Source organism: Myxocyprinus asiaticus, chromosome 5, assembly GCF_019703515.2.
Source record: "Myxocyprinus asiaticus isolate MX2 ecotype Aquarium Trade chromosome 5, UBuf_Myxa_2, whole genome shotgun sequence".
Lineage (NCBI taxonomy): Eukaryota > Metazoa > Chordata > Actinopteri > Cypriniformes > Catostomidae > Myxocyprinus > Myxocyprinus asiaticus.
The window spans coordinates 56,613,832-56,639,105 of record NC_059348.1 but is presented as its reverse complement, the minus strand read 5'-3'; the positions used below and the strand labels follow the sequence as shown (position 1 = coordinate 56,639,105).

The 25,274-nt window shown below is 40.6% G+C and overlaps 1 protein-coding gene across 2 annotated transcripts in view; it reads left to right on the top strand.

Moving 5' to 3' along the window:
* The window catches only part of ptprsb (protein tyrosine phosphatase receptor type Sb), a 158,698-nt gene that overhangs the window by 74,057 nt on the left and 59,367 nt on the right, over window positions 1–25,274 (top strand). Inside the window, exons 7-10 of one of the 2 annotated variants that reach the window (XM_051698597.1) lie at window positions 1,912–2,100; window positions 11,620–11,730; window positions 14,336–14,347; window positions 23,649–23,918. In XM_051698597.1, the coding sequence (XP_051554557.1) occupies window positions 1,912–2,100; window positions 11,620–11,730; window positions 14,336–14,347; window positions 23,649–23,918 (582 nt within the window). Of the gene's footprint in view, window positions 1–1,911; window positions 2,101–11,619; window positions 11,731–13,835; window positions 14,348–23,648; window positions 23,919–25,274 lie in introns of those variants that run through there. The other variant, XM_051698595.1, reaches the window with a different exon arrangement.

Here is a 25,274-nt window from a genome sequence, read left to right as displayed (position 1 = left end):
ATCTGGGGAAAGCTACAAAAACTTTTCTGCGGCATTGAAGGATCCCAAGAGCACAGTGGCCTCCATAATTCTTAAATGGAAGAAGTTTGGAACAACCAGGACTCTTCCTAGAGCTGGCCGCCCGGCCAAACTGAGCAATCGAGGGAGAAGGGCCTTGGTAAGAGAGGTGACCAAGAACCCGATGGTCACTCTGGTTGAGCTCCAGAGATCATGTGTGGAGATGAGAGAAACTTGCAGAAGGACGACCATCACTGCAACACTCCACCGATCTGGGCTTTATGGCAGAGTGGCCAGACAGAAGCCTCTCCTCAGTGCAACACACATAAAGAAGCACCTAAAGGACTCTCAGACTGTGAGAAACAAGATTCTCTGGTCTGATGAAATGAAGATTGAACTGTTTGGCCTCAATTCCAAGCGTCATGTCTGGAGGAAACCAGGCACCGCTCATCACCTGCACAATACCATCCCAACGGTGAAGCATGGTGGTGGTAGCATCATGCTGTGGGGATGTTTTTCAGCAGCAGGGAAAACCTGGTCCAGAACTCTCAGGACCTCAGACTGGGCTGAAGATTCACCTTCCAACAGGACAATGACCCTAAGCACACAGCCAAGACAATGCAAGAGTGGCTTAGGGACAACTCTGTGAATGTCCTTGAGTGGCCCAGCCGGAGCCCAGACTTGAACCCGATCGAACATCTCTGGAGAGACCAGAAAATGGCTGTCCACTGACGGTCCCCATCCAACCTGACAGAGCTTGAGAGGATCTTCAGAGAAGAGTGGCAGAAAATCCCCAAATCCAGGTGTGCAAAGCTTGTCATACCCAAAAAGACTTGAGGCTGTAATCGCTGCCAAAGGTGCTTCAACTAAGTGCTGAGTTAAGAGTCTGAATACTTATGTCAATGTGATATTTCAGTTTTTATTTTTTTTAAATGTGCAAAGTTATCAGAAATCTGGGTTTTGCTTTGTCATTATGTGGTATACAGTGTAGATTAATGTGAAAATAAAATTAAAGCATTTTAGCATACGGCTGCAATATAACAAAATGTGAAAAAATGAAGGGGTGTGAATACTTTCTGAATAAACGAATGCATGACAAAAGCTGTTATTTAAATTTAGAATAAATTATATATAGCAGCAAGCAATGGATATGTCTGTGATTGGTTACAATGCTCAACCGCTGCAAAAACACACGTTTCATAGAAAAGGTAATTTACATTTTGGGGAAACATGAGTAGACCTACATATACTGCTGTAATTGACACTGTTTATGATTACTTAATTGTGCCAGCTGTAATTATAATCTCAATTATTTATTTCGTTATGTATGTAGCCCTAGTGCACTTTATTCTTTGTAATCTTTTATCAAAATTGTAAACGTTTCTCCACCTCTGAAACAGCTTTCCGCTTCAGTTTCACCAGCACGTGTCGTCAGTGTTTCAGTTGAGCAGTAGTCTTACAAAATCCCCTCGTTTAAAATCCCATTTAGTTTCTCCATAGATAAACTGATTATTAACGATAATTTATAAATGTTTAAAGGCAGACCTACAGTGAGCTCTGAAGTTGTTAATCGATGGTAAATGCTTCTGTTGAAGATAGCAGTGGGCATTTGAAAAGAACTACAGTACCCACGATCCTGAGGTGAGATCCACCAATCAGAGAATCACGTCTGCAGCTCCGCCCACTCCCATAATGCACTGTGAATAACACAACGCTATCACTACACTCTGAAGCTGCTTATATATTTAAAAATGGTTTGTGAAGAGGTTTACACAGCTTAATCACAAGTGAAGTGTGTAATTTCTAAAAACATTGAAAAATAAAATGATAAAAAGTCAAACAATCAATAGATTACTGATAGTTGACTCTGTATATTCAAGTATTTTATCATGATCTTTTCCTCCTGTTCTTCAGAGGACTTGTTGCCGCTTGGTTTCCCGAGCATCGACATGGGTCCACAGCTGAAGGTGGTGGAGAGAACTCGAACGGCGACCATGCTGTGTGCGGCCAGTGGAATCCCGGATCCAGAGATCTCCTGGTTTAAAGACTTCCTGCCCATCGAGCCGGCGCTCAGTCAAGGGCGAATCAAACAGCTGCGATCAGGTGCGTGAGGGATCGGACATCGATCAAGTGTTTCTACAGTGTGTCTAAACCGGAACAGTGCTGGAGTAACTAACAATAGTGATGCTACTAACTTAAAGGGATAGTTCACATAAAAATGATCATTCTGTCATCATTTACTCAAACTCATGTCGTTCCAAACCTGTATGACTTTCTTCTGTGGAACACAAAAGGAGATGTTAGACAGAATGACAGCTACAGTCACCATTAAAGGAATATTCAGTGTTCAATACAAGATAAATCGACAGCATTTGTAGTGTAATGTTAAAGTTTACCACAAAAATGAATTTGGACTCGTCCCTCCTTTTCTTTAAATGTGTGTTCCAGTGAGACACTTACAATGGAAGTCAATGGGGTCAATAATCTGTAAACATTAAAATACTCACTGTTTCAGAAGTATAGACACAAGACATAAACAATATGTGTGTTAACATGATTTTACTGTCATAAAATCACTTACTAACCACATCTGTGGAAAGTTAGAGACAATTATACTTCGTTGCCATGACAACATAATGTCATAATCCCTAAAACGACTGTTACCAATTTTACAGCTCAAATAATACATGAGTTTTAACAGAATTAATGTAAGTGCTTTTATAAAATTATAAGCTTCACATTTCTGTCTTTAAACACTCCAATAATTGACCCCATTGACTTCCATTGTAAGTGTCTCACTGTAACACACATTTGTGCTTTTTTAAATAAAAGGAGGAACGAGTCAAAATTAATTTTTGTGGTAATCAACATTATGCCACAAATGCTGTCGATTGAATCTGGATTATTCCTTTAACTTTCAATGTAGCTTTAATGTAGTTTGCTGCTTTTTGTTTGTAGCTTATAACTAATGACCTTTTTTAAGAGAAGATTGATTGTAGTTGAGCTACTTTAAAATGAAGCGAAATGACCCACAGAAGTGTTACAGTTGAAAATTATTCATAACTTTTCATGTTTTTTTTGTTTTTTTTTGTTTTCAACTTTTGAGGGAACGCGGTCCTAATTTCCACATTTGTGCACATCATGTTCATCAGCGCGCTGACGTGTGAAGAATGAATGAATGAAGCGGCATATCAAACGAAACTAGAGACGCTACTCTTTACAAACAAGCAGGTTTCAATCAAAAAACGTAGAGGTTTCTTACCAGAGGCACTTGATATTGGCGTCATGTTGTTGTCATGTGACGCGGTGTGCCAGAATTCTAACCCTTAAATGACAGTGTAGAGTCTTGTGAACAGTATTCATTGCATTGGGTATAGCGAAGACAAAATACAACATCCACACATTGGGGCAGTGGTGGCTCAGTGGTTAAGGCTCTGGGTTACTGCTCAGAAGATCAGGGGTTCAAGCCCCAGTACCGCCAAGATGCCACTGTTGGGTCCTTGAGCAAGGCCCTTGACCCTATCTGCTCCAGGGGTGCTGTATCATGGCTGACCCTGCACTCTGACCCCAGCTTAGCTGGGATATGTGAAAAAAAGAATTTGACTCTATATGTGCAAATGTGTGAGAAATAAATAATTAAAATATTACATGTGGACACGGGGTCACACGAGGTTAAATGAGCCGCTTGACAAACTACAGTTTCACAGTAGCTCCAGCAGCACTTCTGCAGTGTGTATTTAAACTGTCACAGATTGGCACAGTTGTTTTTGTACAGCAGTTTGAGCGTCTCATAGTGTGTTTGAAATGAACTCTGTGGGTACACTTCAGACTGATTGAAATCATCTCTGATTAGGAGATTTTTCCCAGAGCTGGAACTCAACATGTGCAGTTTTATACAGTTGCTTTGTACAGTGATGTGTGGAGACTGAACAGCATGATGTAATACAGGAAGTTTCTGTATGTTTACTGTTACTGTCCATGTTTGTGCTTCATTCTCAAGATTTCTATATATGCATGTCATGTTTTTCTATACACTGCCTTTTAACCTGGAAATAGTGCAGAATCTGGAAGATTTCTTGTCATAACATACAGTATTTTGTCATTTTATGACAGCACTTTACTTTGTTTTTAGTTTTCAAAAGCCTTAAACAGTGGTGGAAAGAGTACAGTTTTTTTTTTTTTTTTTTAAATTTTTATAAAAAATGTTTCTCCCCATTTTGGAATGCCCAATTCCCAATGCGCTCTAAGTCCTCATGGTGGCGTAGTGACTCAATCCGGGCGACGGAGGACGAGTCTCAGTTGCCACCGCGTCTGAGACCGTTAATCGGCTCATCTTATCATGTGGCTTGTTGAGTGCGTTACCACGGAGACGTAGCGTGTGTGGAGGCTTCACGCTATTCTCCACAGCATCCACGCATAACTCACCACACGCCCCACCGAGAGCGAGAACCACATTATAGCGACCACGAGGAGGTTACCCCATGTAACTCTACCCTCCCTAGCAACCGGGCCAATATGGTTGCTTAGGAGACCTGGCTGGAGTCACTCAGCACACCCTGGATTCAAACTCACGACTCCAGGGGTGATAGTCAGCGTCAATACTCGCTGAGACACCCAGACCCCCCGTACTGATTTGTTTTACTTAAGTAAGTACTGATACTGAAGAAATATTTCAGTTGAGTACAAGTAGAATTACTGAGAAATATTCTGACTCAAGTATGAGTAAATAAGTAAACTACTCCAATAATTACATTACAAGTTACTTTATGAAAATTATATTATATATATTATATTCACTTCCATTTTTAGAACACAAAGACATTTTTGTTTTTGAAAGATATTGATGATTCCTTTCACCAAGGATGCATTAAATTGATCAAAAATACTGTCAAAATCATTAATTGCCAATATTATTACGGTTTGAAATAATTGTTTTACGTGAATTTTCTTTACCCGTGATGGTACTCAATTTGGTACTCAAGAACATGTTATTATTAGTACAATTGAAAATGGTTGCTTTACCATGCAGAAATCACAATACAGTGGGGTTTTCCTCCATTTGCTGAGGTATTGAGTTCTTACATGTTGATTTACACTTGCAAGTCAAATTTTGGTTTTAAAAATAGACAAAAAGAAACACATTTCTCCTGAAATTCTATTTCCTCCTAAAGTCTGTTGTTTTAGAGAGATGAAGGCTATTCATGCATTCCTATTTTGAAAAAAGATTCTCTAACCAGGATAGAGAGGGAAGTGGACGGCCAGATGCACAACAAAAAGACAATCACAGTCTCTAGTTTGAGAAACAGACTCCTCACAGGTCCTAAACTAGCAGCTTCTAAATACCAAAGACCTGCATTGCTGCAAGAGGATTCTTGGACAAACAGAACATTTATTTTAATAGAAATAGCCATTTATAACATTCCTAATGTCTCTAAATCATCTCTGAACTACATAATGTTCATTGTGACTGAAACACATTCCTATTTCAGGTTTATTCTCATTCACGGATGTCCAAGTATTTTGGCTATTAAGTGAACATACTGTACAAAACTAATATAATATCATAGAGGAGGAAATGTATCCTGTATGATATTGCAGCAATTATCCAGATATGGAATGAGATTATTAAAACTTTTATCAACTCTTACATGCGGACTGAATAAAATAAGGCAAAAATAAACATTTCACACAGTGTTTAGTGAGAGATATGATTGATTCAAACACTAAAAGTGGCTGTTCTGTATATGTATTATTGTATTACAGTAGTAATAATAAAGTATTAATAAACATTATGGTTATTTAACATATTGAGATATTATTATTTAGTAAATTGTAGCATGTGTTTACATTATGTTTTGTGATTTCTCATATCTTCTTTATATAACATCCCTTGCACACTTTTGGCCTCTAGCGGGTGAGACAGGGCAGGGACAGACAGTACAGCATCATGAGCGAGAGTGTTACCCGCTAGGACAGTTTATTTGGAACAAGAGGGGTGAACGGTTACAGAATTTAACGCAGGAGTATAATACTGAACTGATGCGGATTGATAGAAGCGAAGAGCCCATCTCTGTGCGTGTGATGGTGCGAGGAACCGGACGGCGGGGATCAAAATAATGTTCAGTGAGAAGTCAAAAGAAGATTGCAAATCGGATATTATTCATAAAACACGGTAACTCGTTGCGTGGGCATTTTTTGCCCCCATGTTTTGTATTTTGGGGATATTTTTGACCATTTCGGTGGCGTTTTTGCCCCGAGTCACCGTTAATTTCCGACACTATTGGCATTGTATCTTTATAAGGTATTTAAAAAGTTTGTTTTAGAGGTATACAAGTAAACAAGATATCCCCACATATATGTCAAACTACATTGTGTTCATGTTTGACACAGTTAAAACTAAATGTTTGATCATTGGTTAAACATGTTCAGACGGTTCCCTCGTACCTGAATGAACGGCTCCTTTCATAAAATGAAATATGCAGAAAATCCCAGTATTACAGTTCTTGTGTAGTGACGGGGCAGAAAGAGTTGGAGAAGCGAGAGAAGAGAGGACACTGGCATCAGTTTACGAGAGCTGCTGTGCTCATGATGCGTCCGTCGTGCCGCACACAACGTGTTTTACTTTATAAACAGATTTAGCGTTTATAACTCTCTTCTTCCCAAATATTCAGAAATATTATATGTTTTTTGTACTTTGTGGTGAAAAATAACTGTAGCGAAGTTGAATACTTCATTTTAATCAACTCAAGTAAAAGTACTATTATTTATTTATACTTAAAGTAGGAACATGTGAAAAATGTACTCAAGTACTGTAACGAGAGTAGTTGTAATTCGTTACTTTCCACCTCTGCCCTTAAATTACTGAATTTAATTCCACACTCTCTTTATTCTCACATAAGGACATCATTTACACTCAAATCAATATTTCATGTACATTGATTTATTTATTTGGTAAGTATTTGTGTAATTAGCAGGATAATGTTCAGTCAGCCAGTGATTATCACAGAATAAAGCTCATGTGTGTGATACAGAGTCTGTCAAGGATTAATCTGTGATCATGACTGGCACACTGTACATTATATCTTACACGCGTGTATTTCTGTATATATACCTGTACATGGATATGATGTATACTGTATGTGATTATATATATATATATATTCTATATATAATCCACTTGATCTATGAGTGCATCATTTTCAGCAGCAGCTGTTATATTTAAATGGATTTCATTGTGTTGTTTTTTTCTCATTGTGTGTTTTGGTGTAAATTCTCAGGAGTGTTTGGTGAGTATTTGATTTTTCTAGACCAATCAAATTCCCTCTCCGGTCCTGCGGTTTGATGGCATGCGTTGGCATTCAGCTCATGTCATCTTCCCTCCCTCATTCCCTGCAGCTGCTCCCTAACGAGTGTGTAGTGACCTCACCCGACCCGCGGCATGACAGCACCGCCCGTTTGTCACCTGATAATGAGAACCGACTTTCTAAATAAGGAAACAGTTGTTTGTTTTAGTGGAGACTCGCGGGCCGATTCATAATTAATCAAAACTGGATGCGCACACACAAACAGATGCACACACACTCTCATACACACACGCTGTTTGTTCTCTGGCAAAAAACGAGCTTCACTTCACCGTCTCCTCAAGAAAACGACTTTACATCTTTCAAGCTGTTGTTTTTATTGTTATTTTTTTACAAGACAGAGTTTTGAGCAGCATCCAAAACGAACACTCACATGAGTGAAAAAGATCTTTGTCAAGTAAATAAACTATCTGACACTCACAGTCGTGCTGTTGTTCAGTATATCAGCATTTATATTCACTACAACGGCAGTCTTGCTCAAGATATATAAAGTTTAGTGAATTACAGACGATAGAGATGATGGTGAACGTGTGCTTTATTTCAGTAGTTGTATCCTCCTGCGTTATGTCAGCTGTTAACGCATCATGACGTGACACCGATACGGCTCGAGTCTGTTAAACTGAGAATGTTCACCAACATCGACCAATCAGCTGTGAGCTCGAGACTATATGTGCTGTATCTGTGTTCCAGTGAGGAAATTAACATTATGACACAAATGCTGTTGATTGATCTTAATTGTATTGAACCCGGAATATTCCTTTAATCGGCCAACGTGTGTGATCATGTAAACGCTTTAAACTGTCTTCTTTTATTCGTGTAAGATCATAAAAGAGTTAAAGCATAATCCGATTGACATGTGTAGATTTTTGACCATTATTCTGATTTCTGTTGCATATAAACACCTTTAACAGTGTTTTACAGGCTTATTCAATGTGCACATGTCTGTTTATGTTGTGACGTCAAAAGCAGAGAAAAACCTGCAGCTTTCTTACGGGTGTCATAGACTTGATCAATAAGCTGATTTCTGGTTATTATCAGTTATTGATGTGCATGTTAATGCACTCAATGGATCAGTAATCATTTCCTGTGAGTTTTGCTAAATATTATAGTAAGTGTTGTGTAAAATGTGTTTCAGCGATCTCCTTTACTGTGATTAAATTGTTACGTTTACATCAGCATTTTCGTACCACTGTCTCCTTAAGATGATTCGCTTATGTTTTCCTCTTCTGTAAGTCACTTTGGATAAAAGCGTCTGCCAAATGAATAAATGTAAATGTAAATATGTGTCGTCGGTCCTGCCAGTGCATATGTATCATGTCGATAATTAAAGAACTCGAGGATCAAATGAAACAGACTGAAGATGCCTCAGTGAGAGTTGAGGGTTCGTTCACTCGTCACGTGTGTGTTTACTGAAGCATCAATGATGTTTAACATCTGATCTCCATCTAACCTCTCATCCTGTGTCCCTGACCCATGATGCTCTGGGGTTCTGTATCACCCGCTCACTCGCTCTCTCTTCTGCATTCATTCATTTCTCCTCATTTCTCCCTCTTTCTCTTGTGCCCATGATGTAGGTCATGTTTAAATTCAGTCACATTTCTCTATTTACAGCGCCAGAATGTATCGAACAAACCGAGGATAAACTCTCACTCCGTCTCTGTGTGTGTGTAACGAGAGGGTTTCATGTTTTTCTGTCGTGTCTTAATACTCAAACCAGCCCATCTGGCACCAACAATCATTCATGTGATTATCTAATCAGCCAATCGTGTGGCAGTAGCAGTGCATAAAATCATGCAGATACGGGTCAGGAGCTTCAGTTAATGTTCACATCAACCATCAGAATAGGGAAAAATGTGATCTCAGTGATTTGGAGCGTGGCATGATTGTTGGTGCCAGATGGGCTGGTTTGATTATTTCTGGGATTTTCACACACAGCAGTCTCTAGAATTTACTCTGAATGGTGCCAAAAACAAAAATCATCCAGTGAGCGGCAGTTCTGTGGATGGAAACGCCTTGTTGATGAGAGAGATCAACAGAGAATGACCAGACTGGTTTGAACTGATAAAGTCTACAGTAACTCAGATAACCACTCTGTACAATTGTGCTGAGAAGAATATCATCTCTGAATGCTGTTCTGAGATACGGGTTGGCGCTGTTTTGGTGGCACGAGGGGGACCTACATGATATTAGACAGGTGCTTTTAATGTTGTGTGTGTATAGTCAAATTTCAGCACTTTCAAAGTCTGCAATTAACTTTGAAATATTATGTGATTAATCGCATTTTTTTAAAAAAATATCAACTGACAGCACTAAAAATGTATGCCAGGGTAATATAAAACCGAGAGTAATGTTTTCAATTTACATGAACATATAAAAAGGTTTGCTAGATTTCTGCTGCCAAATAAGGAAGAAACGCATCATCACAGTCTGTGAAAATGGTTCATGGTCTAATAGTTCTCATCTCTTACAGCACCTGTAATCTCATCTCACAGATATTATCATATATATATATTATTCTGATTGATTGTATTGGTGTGTATTTATCAGTACAGCTCAAATCACTGTCTGTCTGCCCACCGCACACACTTACAGGAGAAAACACACACACACGCACGCACACACTTACAGGAGAAAACGCACACACACTCACACACTTACAGGAGAAAACGCACACACACTCACACACACACACTTACAGGAGAAAGCACACATGCACACACACACACACACACTTACAGGAGAAAACTCACACGCACACACTTACAGGAGAAAACGCACACACTCACACACGCATGCACACACACACAAACACTTACAGGAGAAAATGCACACACTCACGCACGCACACAAACATTTACAGGAGAAAACACACACACACACTCACACGCACACACTTACAGGAGAAAACGCACACACACACTCACACGCACACACTTACAGGAGAAAACGCACACACTCACACACGCATGCACACACACACAAACACTTACAGGAGAAAATGCACGCAAGCACGCACACACACTTACAGGAGAAAACATGCACACACAGGAGAAAATACAAGCACATGCACACACTTACAGGAGAAAACGTACATGCGCACACACACACACACACACACATGCACGCTTGCACACGCACACACTTACAGGAGAAAATGCACGCACGTACACACACACTCTTACAGGAGAAAACACACGCACAGACACGCACGCACACGCACAGGAGAAAACACGCATGCACACACTTACAGGAGAAAACACGCACAGACATGCACGCACGCACACGCTTACAGGAGAAAACATACATGCGCACACACATGCATGCTTGCACACGCACACACTTACAGGAGAAAACACGCACAGACACGCACGCACGCACACACTTACAGGAGAAAACATACATGCACACACTTACAGGAGAAAACACTCACACGCATGCACACACGCACACAGGAGAAAACGCACAGACACACACACATACACACACACACACACACACACACACACACACACTATGTCTCTCTCTCTTGTCATTATTCTCTCTCTGGCCTGCTGCTGGTGAGTTTGTGAGTGATGTGATTTAGTTTTTCGGTCACTGTAGCTGCTGAAACACTCATGATTGTGTTCATTTCTTACACTGCACAATCTGTAACCTCTGACACAACAAAACTACAACGCTTCTGTGATGATCAATGAAACCGTCTGCACCGTAAGTCAACGTTCAGTCTGTTCACTGACTGCTTTAATGTTTTAATTCAAGTCATCATTGTGCACGAGTTTCTATCAGTCCAGCAGGAGACGGTCAGAATGCGTCTGTTTGTTCCAGAGTTCACGATCTCTCGTATAATCTGTATTTATTGATGACAAACTCTACAGGCATTTCCACTGATATCTGCTGTTTTCAGTTAATGTGGTGTAATTTATTTCAGATAAACATTAACTGATATGTAAAAACAGAATGAACTGTGATTGGTCGCTTTACATGTCAATCAAACGTAAGTGGGCGGTGCTTGATCAGAATAATCTGAGACTATATTGTCATCGTTTTATTGATTATAATGGGATTGATATCTTTTGGGTTCCATGAATCATGTGCAGTGTAGAATATCTTCTAGAACGAGAAGGTTCGTCAGTCTTAATGAGATTGGTGCTCTTAGTTAAACAGGAACTGTATATCTGTGAATTATATATTTTACTGCTGTGCACAGTTTATTAATCTGTCTCTTTCCATGTTTTCTCTCTCTCTCGTGTCTCTGGTGCAGGTGCTCTTCAGATCGAGCGCAGTGAAGAGACGGATCAGGGGAAGTACGAGTGCGTGGCGTCTAACTCTCAGGGCGTGCGCTACTCGTCCCCTGCCAACTTATACGTGAGAGGTATGAAACACAGTAGGTACTCCATAGGTAACATACTTTCATTCACATATCACTTATACAGTTTCATATGTACAGTACACAATGTTCTCGTTATAGACGAGTCTTTCTTATTCTGTGTTAACAACTGATGTTTGTTATTTCACAAAAACTTGAGTGTTGATTGAGTCACATGGGGTAACCTCCTCGTGGTCATGATTAGTGGTTCTTGCTCTCAATGGGGCGTGTGGTAAGTTGTGTGTGGATCGTGGAGAGTAGCATGAGCCTCCACATGCTGTGAGTCTCCGCGGTGTCATGCACAACGAGTCACGTGATAAGATGCGCGGATTGACGGTCTCAGAAGCGGAGGCAACTGAGACTTGTCCTCCGCCACCCGGATTGAGGCGAGTAACCGCGCCACCACGAGGACCTACTAAGTAGAGGGAATTGGACATTCCAAATTGAGAGAAAAGGGGATAAAAAAGAAAACATGACATTATATTTTGCATAAAGAAAATGAAATTTAAATTGAGGACCGTTGAGATTTTTTGCATTGTAACATTATTACCGTAACACTCTTTGACAATGATGTTTTTTTTATTTTGCTAAAATGAAACCAGAGGGAGTGTTAGCATGATGTATAAATTCTTTGAAATTTAAATAGTGTATCATTTTTGAGAATTGGGGGGTAAAATGTGCAGAATTGTCATGAAAATAATGTCACAGTGTACAAAAATGTAATGGCCCTAAAAGTAGGCTTTGTTTTAAAAATGCACAATATAATTTCTGATTTGTTGCTGATGATTTTTGAAGGAAAATAGGAGCAGGACGTTTTCTTGACTGGTTTTGTGAGAATCATCTTATGCGTTGCGTGTGAGTGACGTGCAGTTATGAATTATTTTGTGTTGTTCATTCCCATTTGTATAAAAAACGGCTTCACTCTTGTCAGTCTGATCAGATAATGAGTGAAGAAAGAGATGTTAAAATCACAGATGATAATTTTCTAGTTCAGTCATCACTATAGAAAAAGTCTAGCACATTGCATTGTGGGATACACGTGGTGTGTTCTGTTGAATACGACACATGTATCAGGTGTTTAGTTTATACTGTACAGAATACAGACTGTATTTAAGAGTAGTATGTTAGTATGCTTTTCCGAACACAGATTCAGATTCTTTACTGAAATATTCATTAAAGCGTCCCGGTGGAGTCCTGTCACTGCTCGCCTCAGTTCACCGTTTATATTAAACCGTTAATTGATTAGAAATAAATTGGATTTACAGGCATATAATTGTTTGTGTAAAGCCGATAAGTGATATTTCCTGTTGGGCTGCAGCGTTCATTAGCGACTGATCCGGAAAGAGTCGCGCTAGTAAAACAGGTGAATTATGTGTGATGAGTGAGAAAAGTCAATTAATCCGAATTACTGTAATAATCGTGTCCTTACACTGTTCTCACATCAGTGCGGCTCTGAAATGTTTTACAGTATATTTAACTCATACAATTTAGGATGAAACTTAATGGAATATTCCGGGTTCAGGACAAGTTAATCTCAATCAGCAGCATTTGTGTCTTAATGTTGATTACCACAAAAATGAATGTCGACTCGTCCCTCCTTTAAATGTGTGTTCCAGTGAGACACTTACAATGGAAGTCAATGGGGTCAATTTTTAGAGGATTTAAAGACAGAAATGTGATGCTTATAATTTTATAAAAGCATATATTATTTGAACTGTAAAGTTGTTTAAATGATCATTTTTATGGTCATTTTAGGGTTGTTACATTACATCGTCATGGCAACAAAGTTGTTAAATTGTCTATATCTTTCCACAGATGTGGTTAGTAAGTGATTTTATGACAGTAAAATCATGTTAACACACATATTGTTTATGTCTTGTGTCTATACTTCTGAAACAGTGAGTATTTTAATGTTTACAGATTATTGACTCCATTGACTTCCATTGTAAGTGTCTCACTGGAACACACATTTAAAGAAAAGGAGGAACGAGTCGACGTTAATTTTTGTGGTAATCAACATTATGCCACAAATGCTGTCGATTGAGTTTAACTTGTATTGAACCCGGAATATTCCTTTAAGATTTAAAGTATAAAAGTCTGAACTTAAAGAACATTTATTGCATATAGAGTAAAAAGATGCTATTATCAAGTTCTGCATGATGCCTCTACTAATAATGCAAACATTTATGTGCTTGTTTGTTGTTTTGTTTATTTATTGATCATTTGTTTGTGTGTTTTTAATTACTAATCTAAACTAATTTCCCTTGAATAACTTGCAGATCTAAATGTGGATGTTAAATTCATAATATACATCTAAAACATGAAGTGTTTGTCACGTGTGTGTGTGTGTCTCTCTTCAGTTTCATTCTTTATGAATTGAATTTCTTCTCAGAGTAGAGCAAAGCCAAAAGACTGTTTATGAATAATACTGCAACAGAAATACAGATACAGTTGCTTCTGAATAGAAGAGAATATTTACCTAATGAGATGAATCCATCTGAAGGGTTTGAGAGTGTGGCAGGTGTTCTGCGTGTCAGTGGCCTTTTTACTCTGTCTGTGTTTTCCTGGTTTTTTTTTCTGCTCTGCATCTCAATCCCCCCCACACCATCAGAGCTGCGAGAAGGTTGGTGTGTTTTTGGTTCTTTTCTCTCTTTTCTTTTGTTTGGCATTTGTGAACACACAGTAATATCAGTGCTGAGTAGCGCAGTCCACCACAGTAAATCCACATGAGCATCTGAGGTAATGTCAGTCTGTTGTTTCATTGGGAGAACTTTCCGTTCGGAAGGCCCTCTGTCTCTCTCTCTCTCTGCACGCGTTGCCATGGAAACCCAGCAATTGGAAATTACGGAGTGTGTGCATGAGGAATGTCGCATGCCTGAACGGTGCAGCATTGTGATTGGCTGCTGATGTCGTCCTGTGCCTGACACATTTCACTGTTTTAATTGCTTGTTATCGTTGGGAGTTATTTTGCTCTGTCTGTCTGTCTGTCTGTCTGTCTGTCTGTCTGTCTGTCTGTCTGTCTGTCTGTCTGCTCTTGCAGTTTGTGTTGGTGTGTGTTTGTGCTTGTCTGTGTTTTTCTCCAGATGATCAGAGTATTGATCGCTCTACAGCATCACTGTGATTGTTTTGACGTCTCATCATCATCATCAGCTGTGAGCTGTCAATCAATGACACGTCATCCACACAGATCATGACAGCGACCACAGACGCTGTGACATCATCAATGCCCGATTCAACAGATCCAGAAAACACACGAGAGCTGAAGAGTGTCATTTCTGCAATCTTTGTGTTTGAGTGACCCGACGGCACAACGTAGGATGAGTAAAGTGATACCTGATTGGTCTATAACCAAAAACTTTAACCCAACCCTAACCGATCAAGTTGCACTTTACTCATAAAAACGAATTAGGCTTCCCTTGCTCTGAAACAAAAATCATGTTTTCCAGTAAAAATATCTAAACATTCTTAAGATACATTTACTTGAGAGGCAAAATTGCTTATAGAGTTAGGATGAGAATATATCATAAATGAAGTTTATTTTTTTGTTTTGAAACAATGAGAACAATGGGATAATACAAATAAACTTCATTCAGGAGTATATTCTCTTAATGTCTCATGCAGTTTTGTTTCTCAAGTAAAAGTCTGTTGTTTTAAGGAAATTTAGATATTTTTACTGGATAACAAGACAAAAATACTAATGAAGAAAATGATTTTTTGCAATGTGAGTTTGGGGGCGGGACTATCTCTCTGACCGACCAATGGCAAAAGTGGGAAGCTTCCGGGAAACCTGTTTGAAAACATTATCTATAACATTATTGATCATTATTTTGCAATTCTGCTTCGTGATGTCAGTAGCACATAAATGACACACTTCAGCTTTAACTGTATAGCTAACGTGAAATTAGCATTTTGCAATTTGGCCATGCAAACTGAAAACCTTTTCGAGTGTTTCATATATGATTCTGGAAGGCGTGTGGCAGATACTCTCAATGAATCTCTTGAATCTCATTCTGGCTAATTTAATGTGATAATCAGCTCATGTCAGGAGTTATTATGACCGATATCTCTCATAATGTTAATGGTTATAATCGCCGGGGATTGTTATGTCTCTGCCAGAAGAACCATCTGAAAAGTGTGAGGGATGCAATATTACAATTACGAGTTTCGCTCATGAATATTAATTATGTGACATTCAGCCACTGATTTGCTTTAATTATGTCACTTTGTGTAATATTATAGTATTAATCTGACTGTTTAATATGTCTCATTCTGGAAGCAATCGGACACAGCACGACTACACCGAGTGTTTCATGGATCAAATGATCTGATGGGATTATTCTGGGATAGATCAGAATTATAATCCATCAAACACTGTAATCCCTGATCATCGTCTCGTAATCAATCGTGCACGAGGGTTTAGAAGTGTTCAGAGAAGGTGCATGTCTTTGTTTTGTCTGTCTCTGTCATTTTGGCCTGCGCATGAGCTGCATGAGTGTCGTCTGTTTTAATGGAACATTTGGAGTTTTTCTGGGTGTTTGTCATTGGTGGTGCCCTGTTTTCATTCTGTCACGTTGATGAAGCGTTCAGACCGCTTCAGCTCCTGGAAAACTGTTGAAAGGCGAATCAAGTGTTGGAAAGATCGAGAGTGACACACACCGCAGCTCCCCGCGCACAGACGCCCTCGCCATGCATGATAACAACCTCGGGGAGAGACAGAGAAAAAAGAACAATCCTCTGTGGTTTTACAGAATAAAAGCATGTCACAGGAGTCGAATTTATAACAGTCTGTTTCAGTGACTCCATTGAAACCTCCATCACTGTATCAGAAGAGTGCCGTTAGTGTAAGACGAGTTATTTTAGCGACATATGAGCTTTATAATATCATTTGAAGCTGATGCGTGCTGTCTCTCTCTGTCTCTGGAGGAAATGGCGGCCTTTAGTCCTCTGCATTGTGCTTGTTCATTTATGTGTGCGTGTGAGCACTGTAAGTCAATACGCTCGGTCTCTGCTGTAGAGATTGCATTTGAGATAATTCATTGTAATGGGCTCCAGTAACAATGGCAAATCCAATTCAACAGTGCCCATTGTTGCACAGATCAAGTGTGCTGTTACCACCAATCATATTGTTCCCATATCGCTGAAGCCTTTTAAGAGCCGCAAAGTGATTTCTGAACTATACAGTAGATGGTCTTTTAAATGCAGATTCTCCGTTCACATATTCTGCCTGGTTCTTCAGTAATCTGACGGATTATCAGACTATTTCAGTCACATCCAGGAACTGCTTGACTGTTTTAATCAGTATACCGTAATGAGTGATAATCGTGCCATTAGCACACATCCTGATCTGTGTGTGGGCATGATGCAACGTTTGCATGCAGCGAGTGTTGCATGGTGACAACACGCATGGATGCACTGATGCATGCACTAACCCGCTTTAACAACCTCTTATTAACTTCAGCTAATGACTGTTGTAGATTTAGCAACTGTGTTTCATATCAAATTTTGGTGTGTCCAATCCTGGGTCTCCTTGTGTCAATGCTCACCTGCAGTGTAAGTGTAAATTCACTCTTAGAATGACTTATTGATAATTCAAGTTTGAATGTACCAATGAGTGTGTTTACATGTACAACAAAACGCTGCTTACGATCAAAACTCGGCTCATTACAAAACGAGGGCCGTCCGCGTGTCTACAAAAATTGGGTAGCACTTGGGCACGCAGTGTGTGCAAGACGTAGCGGCCCACAGAAAACTGAAGTATGTGTTTGCATTAAAGGCCAGGGTTCCATCTTGCGTGTTGTCAAGCATTCAGATTTTAAAGTATACTCTTTTGACTGCGAGCCCATATGGACGCGTCGACGCATGCGTGCTATGACTGCTTTGTGATACTTTTTTAGTTCAGTGAACTGCAGGTGCATGCGCAAATGACGTGCAAAGACGTCCGTGTGTAGAAAATCTACTATGCGGCACGCGGCCAGTCCACACGTGCTGTCCTGATGATGAATTCTGCATCATGTGTAGCGTGCAAGACACCGAGTATACTCTGAGTCTAAGCCATCAGAACGTCAGTAAAGGTGTTGACATACAGAGCGAAATAAGAGTCATGAGCAAAACTCTACATGTGCCAGTCGACGGTTTATGACCTCACAACAATAAAGGAAAACCGTTGAAGGTGTTTACATGACCAGTGACCACATATGTTGTTGAGTTTGTTAAGCTTGTAAACACACTCAATTATTGAAACTGATCAATGCATTTTTGTAGGAAATTGGTTTAATGATGTGATTAATACTGTCTGACTGAAGAACCCCCCCCCCCCCCCCCATTACAAAACATAGTTTACCGGAGAGCAGATGCTGTTATAAACTGTCAGCTGATGTAGTTGGAGTTTTTTCAGCTGGATTTTTTCCTCTTTGCTGAAGTCGTAGATTTTAGCTCTTGATCTGATGTGTTTAATCCCCATAAGCCTCGGCATCAAAGACACTCTGCTCAGACTCACAGTTGGACTTTAAACATCTTTAAACCCCAGAAACCCTTAAAGGTGCCATGAGTGATGTTCGCTACTCTAGAACAGACTTAGTCCATGATTTAGACACACACCTCTTTCCAAAACCCCGCCCTACAAACATACAGAAGAGCAGCAGCACGTCATTTCAGTGTTAACGGAGCTGTCACAATCAATCTTAGCAAAACAACATTAATCTCCTGCAGTCCTGTGAATGATCAAAGTGATTGACAGGCAAAAAGTGCCTCAAAGTCTTCTGATTAGCTGAACAAAGAGTCTGAGTGCTGCCCGCAGACGTGATATTTCACATTCACTGAAATCTGTGACTGTGTGCTGCTCCATAAAATGATCACTTACAGCATCTTTAACATCAGTGTGTTTCACTTCTGTCACAACTGTCACGCTTCTATTGAAGTGAAGGGAAAAGTCATTGAATTATAGAATTGACGTTACAGCTACAGGAAATGAAGTTCTTCAGTGAGCTTGTAGTTGTGTTCTATTCAGTGTAACTCGCTTTGTGTTGAGTTTAGATCACTGTAAATCACAGTGTTTATAGCAAACGATAAGATGTATTAGTGTTGTTCATGCAGTCACACATCTCTATTGCTGTCTGCTTGTACAAACCCCTGAACACACATGAGCAAACTACTGAAAATATTCCATAGACTTTCATCTCTCTCTCTTTTACTGCTTTAGATCTCAGTTTTTACTCCATCAAATCTGACAGTAACCTGATGATGAGAGCGCATCATCATTCTGTCTGTCTCTCTGCGTTTCATCTGTCAGTGATCTCAGCGTTGGCAGCGCTCCACATTAACTGAGTGGATCAGCAGTACTTCCAACAATTTCTGTTTTATGTATTTATTCACTCACGCACACAGTCAGATACAGATCTTTCGTTAGATGCAGTATTTGCCTCTTGATCGTCGCCTTCTGCAGCTAAAGAATCACATTTATTGCATCCTGGAGTGCTCTGAAGGGGGGAAAAACAATGCTCAAAGCAAAAAATAAAATGCAACTAACCATATAATCATGCACAGTTAGGATAGAAAACACACATCTTGTTGAGCTCTCTGGCATTTTGATGCAAATTGTCATTAGGCCCACAAACCTAAACACAATGGCTGCTTTGAGTTGAGTGGTTGAGTGCCAAGTTTGCTAATATTATTGTGAAGTTAAAAAAAAAATAGTGTATGTGTGGCAGGAAGGAGGGCGGGGCTGGGTCGTGATGCTGCACACCCGGCCCCTAATCAGGCTAATGACGCTCTCGAGAGGGATAAAGGCAACCGGAGGCGGCAGTTCCAGAGAGAGAGAGAGTTACGGGTAGCTGCCCTGCATGTGTTTATGTTTGTGTCTTTTGTTTTATTAAAAGATTATTTATATTGTCAAGCTGGTTCTCGCCGCCTCCTTTCCATTGAACTTTGTTACACTGGTGCCAAAACCCGGGAATTCCTTCTGCAAAGACTGGCCATCATGGAAGCCTCACCGCTGGGCGAAGTCATCCGCGCCCTGGCTAGCATTCAGGAGACCCACCACCAAGCCCTGCTCGCCCAGGAGCGCCGTTTCCAGAAGCTCCTCCAGGCCCAGGCCGAGGACCGGCAGGCAGTACAGAGCTGGCTAGCTCTATGCGGGGTCCCCGCCGCAACCCCAGAGGCAGCGATGAAGCCGCACCTCCTCCTCACAAAGATGGGCCCTTTGGACAATCCGGAGGCATTTGTAGGCCTCTTTGAACACTCTGCCACTGCCTCCGGCTGGTCTCAAGCCCAATGAGCCCTCCACTTGCTACTGCTGCTTTCCGGGGAGGCCCAACTCACAACAACTGCCAGTTGAGGACCGCCTGGACTACGTAAAGCTGAAGACTGCTATCCTGCAATGGGTGGGCCACACTCCCGAACAGCACCGCCAGCGGTTCCACTCCCTTGCGCTGGGCGAGAACCGGCTTGACAATATAAATAATCTTTTAATAAAACAAAAGACACAAACATAAACACATGCAGGGTAGCTGCCCGTAACACTCTCTCTCTCTCTAACTGCTGCCTCCGGTCACCCTTATCCCTCTCAGCATCACAACCCGGCCCTGCCCTCCTCCCTGCCACAGTATGTTTAGTGTATCTTCTTGATTTTATGATGGTTTAACTAGTATTGTGGCCTACATTTGTTGATCTACATGCCTTTTCCATCAGGGAATTACATTACTAGCTTATTAAAACTCAAAATATATCAATACAGTTGTGCTCAAAAGTTTGCATACCCTGGTAGAAGTTGTGAAATTTTGTCATTGATTTTGAAAATATGACTGATCATGCAAAAATTGTCTGTGCAAAAATTGATCATGTCTGTTATTTAAGGATAGTGATCATATGAAGCCATTTATTATCACATAGTTGTTTGGCACCTTTTTAAATCATAATGATAACAGAAATCACCCAAATGGCCCTGATCAAAAGTTTACATACCCTTGAATGTTTGCCCTTGTTACAACACACAAGGTGACACACCTTGTGGGTTAATTTCCCACACCTGTGGCTTTTTAAATTGCAATTAGTGTATAAATGTGTATAAATAGTCAATGAGTTTGTTAGCTCTCACGTGGATGCACTGAGCAGGCTAGATACTGAGCCATGGGGAGCAGAAAAGAACTGTCAAAAGACCTGCATAACAAGGTAATGGAACTTTATAAAGATGGAAAAGGATATAAAAAGATATCCAAAGCCTTGAAAATGCCAGTCAGTACTGTTCAATCACTTATTAAGAAGTGGAAAATTCGGGGATCTCTCGATACCAAGCCAAGGTCAGGTAGACCAAGAAAGATTTCAGCCACAACTGCCAGAAGAATTGTTCAGGATACAAAGAAAACCCCACAGGTAACCTCAGGAGAAATACAGGCTGCTCTGGAAAAAGATGGTGTGGTTGTTTCAAGGAGCACAATACGACGATACTTGAACAAAAATGAGCTGCATGGTCGAGTTGCCAGAAAGAAGCCTTTACTGCGCCAATGCCACAAAAAAGCCCGGTTACAATATGCCCGACAACACCTTGACACGCCTCACATCTTCTGGCACACTGTAATTTGGAGTGACGAGACCAAAATAGAGCTTTATGGTCACAACCATAAGTGCTACAGGTATGTTTGGAGAGGGGTCAACAAGGCCTATAGTGAAAAGAATACCATCCCCACTGTGAAGCATGGTGGTGGCTCACTGATGTTTTGGGGGGGTGTGAGCTCTAAAGACACGGGGAATCTTGTGAAAATTGATGGCAAGATGAATGCAGCATGTTATCAGAAAATACTGGCAGACAATTTGCATTCTTCTGCATGAAAGCTGCGCATGGGACGCTCTTGGACTTTCCAGCATGACAATGACCCTAAGCACAAGGCCAAGTTGACCCTCCAGTGGTTACAGCAGAAAAAGGTGAAGGTTCTGGAGTGGCCATCACAGTCTCCTGACCATAATATCATCGAGCCACTCTGGGGAGATCTCAAACGTGCAGTTCATGCAAGACGACCAAAGACTTTGCATGACCTGGAGGCATTTTGCCAAGACGAATGGGCAGCTATACCACCTGCAAGAATTTGGGGCCTCATAGACAACTATTACAAAAGACTGCACGCTGTCATTGATGCTTAAGGGGGCAATACACAGTATTAAGAACTAAGGGTATGCAGACTTTTGAACAGGGGTCATTTCATTGTTTTCTTTGTTGCCATGTTTTGTTTTATGATTGTGCCATTCTGTTATAACCTACAGTTGAATATGAATCCCATTAGAAATAAAAGAAATGTGTTTTGCCTGCTCACTCATGTTTTCTTTAAAAATGGTACATATATTATGCAAATTTTGAGCACAACTTTATATTCATATACTATTTTCATATAATACTTATAGAATATTTTTACAATAAATGTTGTTTTTAGTTAGTCTGGGAACTTGTATCTTTCTGCATGTTCGTGTCTGGTGACAAACACAAGCCCTCAGATGATGATGGTAAACCTCTCACCTTTTCCTCTTCGATTTCCTTTTTGCATCATTGGAAAAATGCCGTCCTAAAAACTGGAACATGCAATCATCCTCCATAGCGCACTCGCTCAAATGTTTACCTCTCACGCCGTCGCCAACAGACGGATCTGTTAAGGACACTATCTTAATTTCACCGCACCACAGTAGAAAAATAAACCGTAACCGCGGCAACTGGTCCGGGTCGGCAGGGAACGACACAGTTTTGCGATGACAACTGTGCGGCCTGATGGTGGAAAAGCGGCTATGGCTTTTACATATGTGTTTTTGGGACATCACGTAAAAAATGCTGCACGGAAACACCAAGATGCGGATGAAGTTTCCAGAATGTGCAAAAAACTTACATGCTCAAATGAGGTGGATATTTTTTAATCGATAAGAAGACATGCCCGTAAAGTTCGATAGAAGCACATTTACTGAATATATTTCCATTGATTTTATATATGAAAATAGAAAAAGAAAAACACAAAAAGCAAAAAAATGTCACAACTTTGCCTCAACAAGCCATGCATAATTCATCATATAGCACCTGAAATGTTGCTCTGATTATTGTGAAACACCAAAGTCTGTCATGAACGTGATTGTCTACTATCACCAGGTGTGTAACACGCTTTCACACCAGACATCTGTCGCTGAACACTAGCAAACATGTCTAGTGAAGGAACAATCTAGCGGGCCAGTGTTGCGACAGATCTCTTCATGTGTTCATGTGTTGTTTCTGGTCTGATGGTGCTGCTGCGAGTTCAGGCATGTGACGCTCTCAATCACGCTTTCCATTTCCTCTTTGATCTGACTGTGATGAAACCAGCTGAAATCAAAGACTGGTTCTCTCAGCACGGGGGTCAATACAATCAATATCTGCAGCTATTGATCAGAACTGTGACTCCATCCCTGAGGCGACACAAATCTCATTTGAGTTTCTCTCTGCACACCGGAGGAGCTCGAAACCCAATCATCTGAAGCAAAGCTCATTCAAACAGAGACCGTTTTAATAAATAAGCATCATTACGGCTTCTCTGCCTCCCAGCTGAGCTCAAAATGAGACTTGGGAGAAAAAACACACAGGAGCTTATTTCTCTTCTTTTGCTCAGTGTTTAATGCAGCGCTTTGCTCACTGTGATCTTAACAAGAGATTTGCCTTGAGAAAACGATGTGTTAGTCAGTGTACGAAACCTCGGCTCTGACCTTTATCTGTAATGCACATTCTCCAGTTCCTCTGCATTATTATTCTGTAGCGTCTGCTAGTCAGCATTTATATTTAGCAACATCCTTAACATCCTTTTAGCTGTAACAATGTTTTTTATGGTTTTCATATGAATCTTTGAACAGCTGTTGGAAACACGGACCATTTGCTGTCATTGTCACCTGGTTTTCTTTTATTCCCTCTGTCTGTGTTTCTGCTGTAGTTCGGCGTGTTCCTCCTCGCTTCACCATCCTGCCCACGAGTCACGAGATCATGCCAGGTGGCAGCCTGAACATCACCTGTGTGGCGGTCGGGTCGCCCATGCCCTACGTGAAGTGGATGCTCAATTCTGAGGATCTAACGCCTGAGGACGAGATGCCCGTCGGACGAAACGTTCTAGAACTGAACGGCATCCGCGAGTCAGCCAACTACACCTGCATGGCCATGAGCAGCCTGGGCATTATCGAAGCAGTGGCACAAGTGATCGTTAAATGTAAGCGAGTGTTTCTTAAAGGGATAGTTCACCCCAAAATGATCATTCTCTCATCATTGACTCAACCTTGGGTCGTCTCAAACTCATCTGACTGTCTTTCTTCTACAGAACACAAAAGAAGATATTTTGATGGAGATATGGGGTGTTTTTGTCCATACAAATCAAGTGAATGGTGACTGAATTTTCAAGCTCCAAAAAGCACATAAAGGCAGCATGAAAGTAATCCATAGTTGTCCAGTGGTTAAATCCATGTCTTCTGAAGTGATCCAGCCGGTTTTGGTTGAGAACAGAGAACATAACTCTGTTTTTTCCACTATAAATCTTGATATCTCTAGGCACGATCATTATTTCAAGCTAGATTACACTTCCTGTAATCATGATTGTCAAGGAGACTGCTTTCAAGATTTATAGTGTAAAGGAGTTATACTTTGGATCTGTTCTCATCCAGAACCGATTGGATCGCTTCAGAAGATGTGGATTTAACTACTGGAGAACTGTGGATTACTTTCATGCTGCCTTTTTGTCCTTATTGGAGCTTGAAAATTTGGTCACCATTCACTTGCATTGTATGGACAAAGAGACATATTTCCTCCATTCAAATATCTTTGTTTGTGTTCTGCGGAAAACAGAATGTCCTACCAGTTTGAGACGAAACAAGGGTGAGTAAATGATGAGAAAATTATAATTTTGTGGGTGAAGTATTCCTTTAAAGGAGATGTTAGTCTCAGTCACTCTTATTGTATGGAAAAAAGATGATATGAAAGTGAATGGTGACTGTGTTAACAGAAGCAGAACATTCTCCTAATCTCTATATTCCAGTATACTTTCTGTAAATGTGCTGTACATCAATAATCAATCTACAATCCATGTCTTGTTCTGCTCCATTGTTTTTTTTTTTTTTTTTGGAATGCCCAATTCCCAATGCGCTCTAAGTCCTCGTGGTGGCGTAGTGACTCAATCTAGGTGGCGGAGGACGAATCTCAGTTGCCTCCACGTCTGAGACCGTCAATCCACGCATCTTATCACGTGGCTTGTTGAGCGCGTTACCGTGGAGACGTAGAGCGTGTGGAGGCTTCATGCTATTCTCCGCGGCATCCACGCACAACTCACCACACGCCCCACCGAGAGCGAGAACCACATTATAGCGACCACGAGGAGGTTACCCCATGTGACTCTACCCTCCCTAGCAACCGGGCCAATTTGGTTGCTTAGGAGACCCAGCTGGAGTCACTCAGCATGCCCTGGATTCAAACTAGCGACTCCAGGGGTGATAGCCAGCGTCTTTACCACTGAGCTACCCAGGCCCCCCAAAGTTCTGATCCATTGTTTAATTAATCGGTGTCTATCAATAACCTC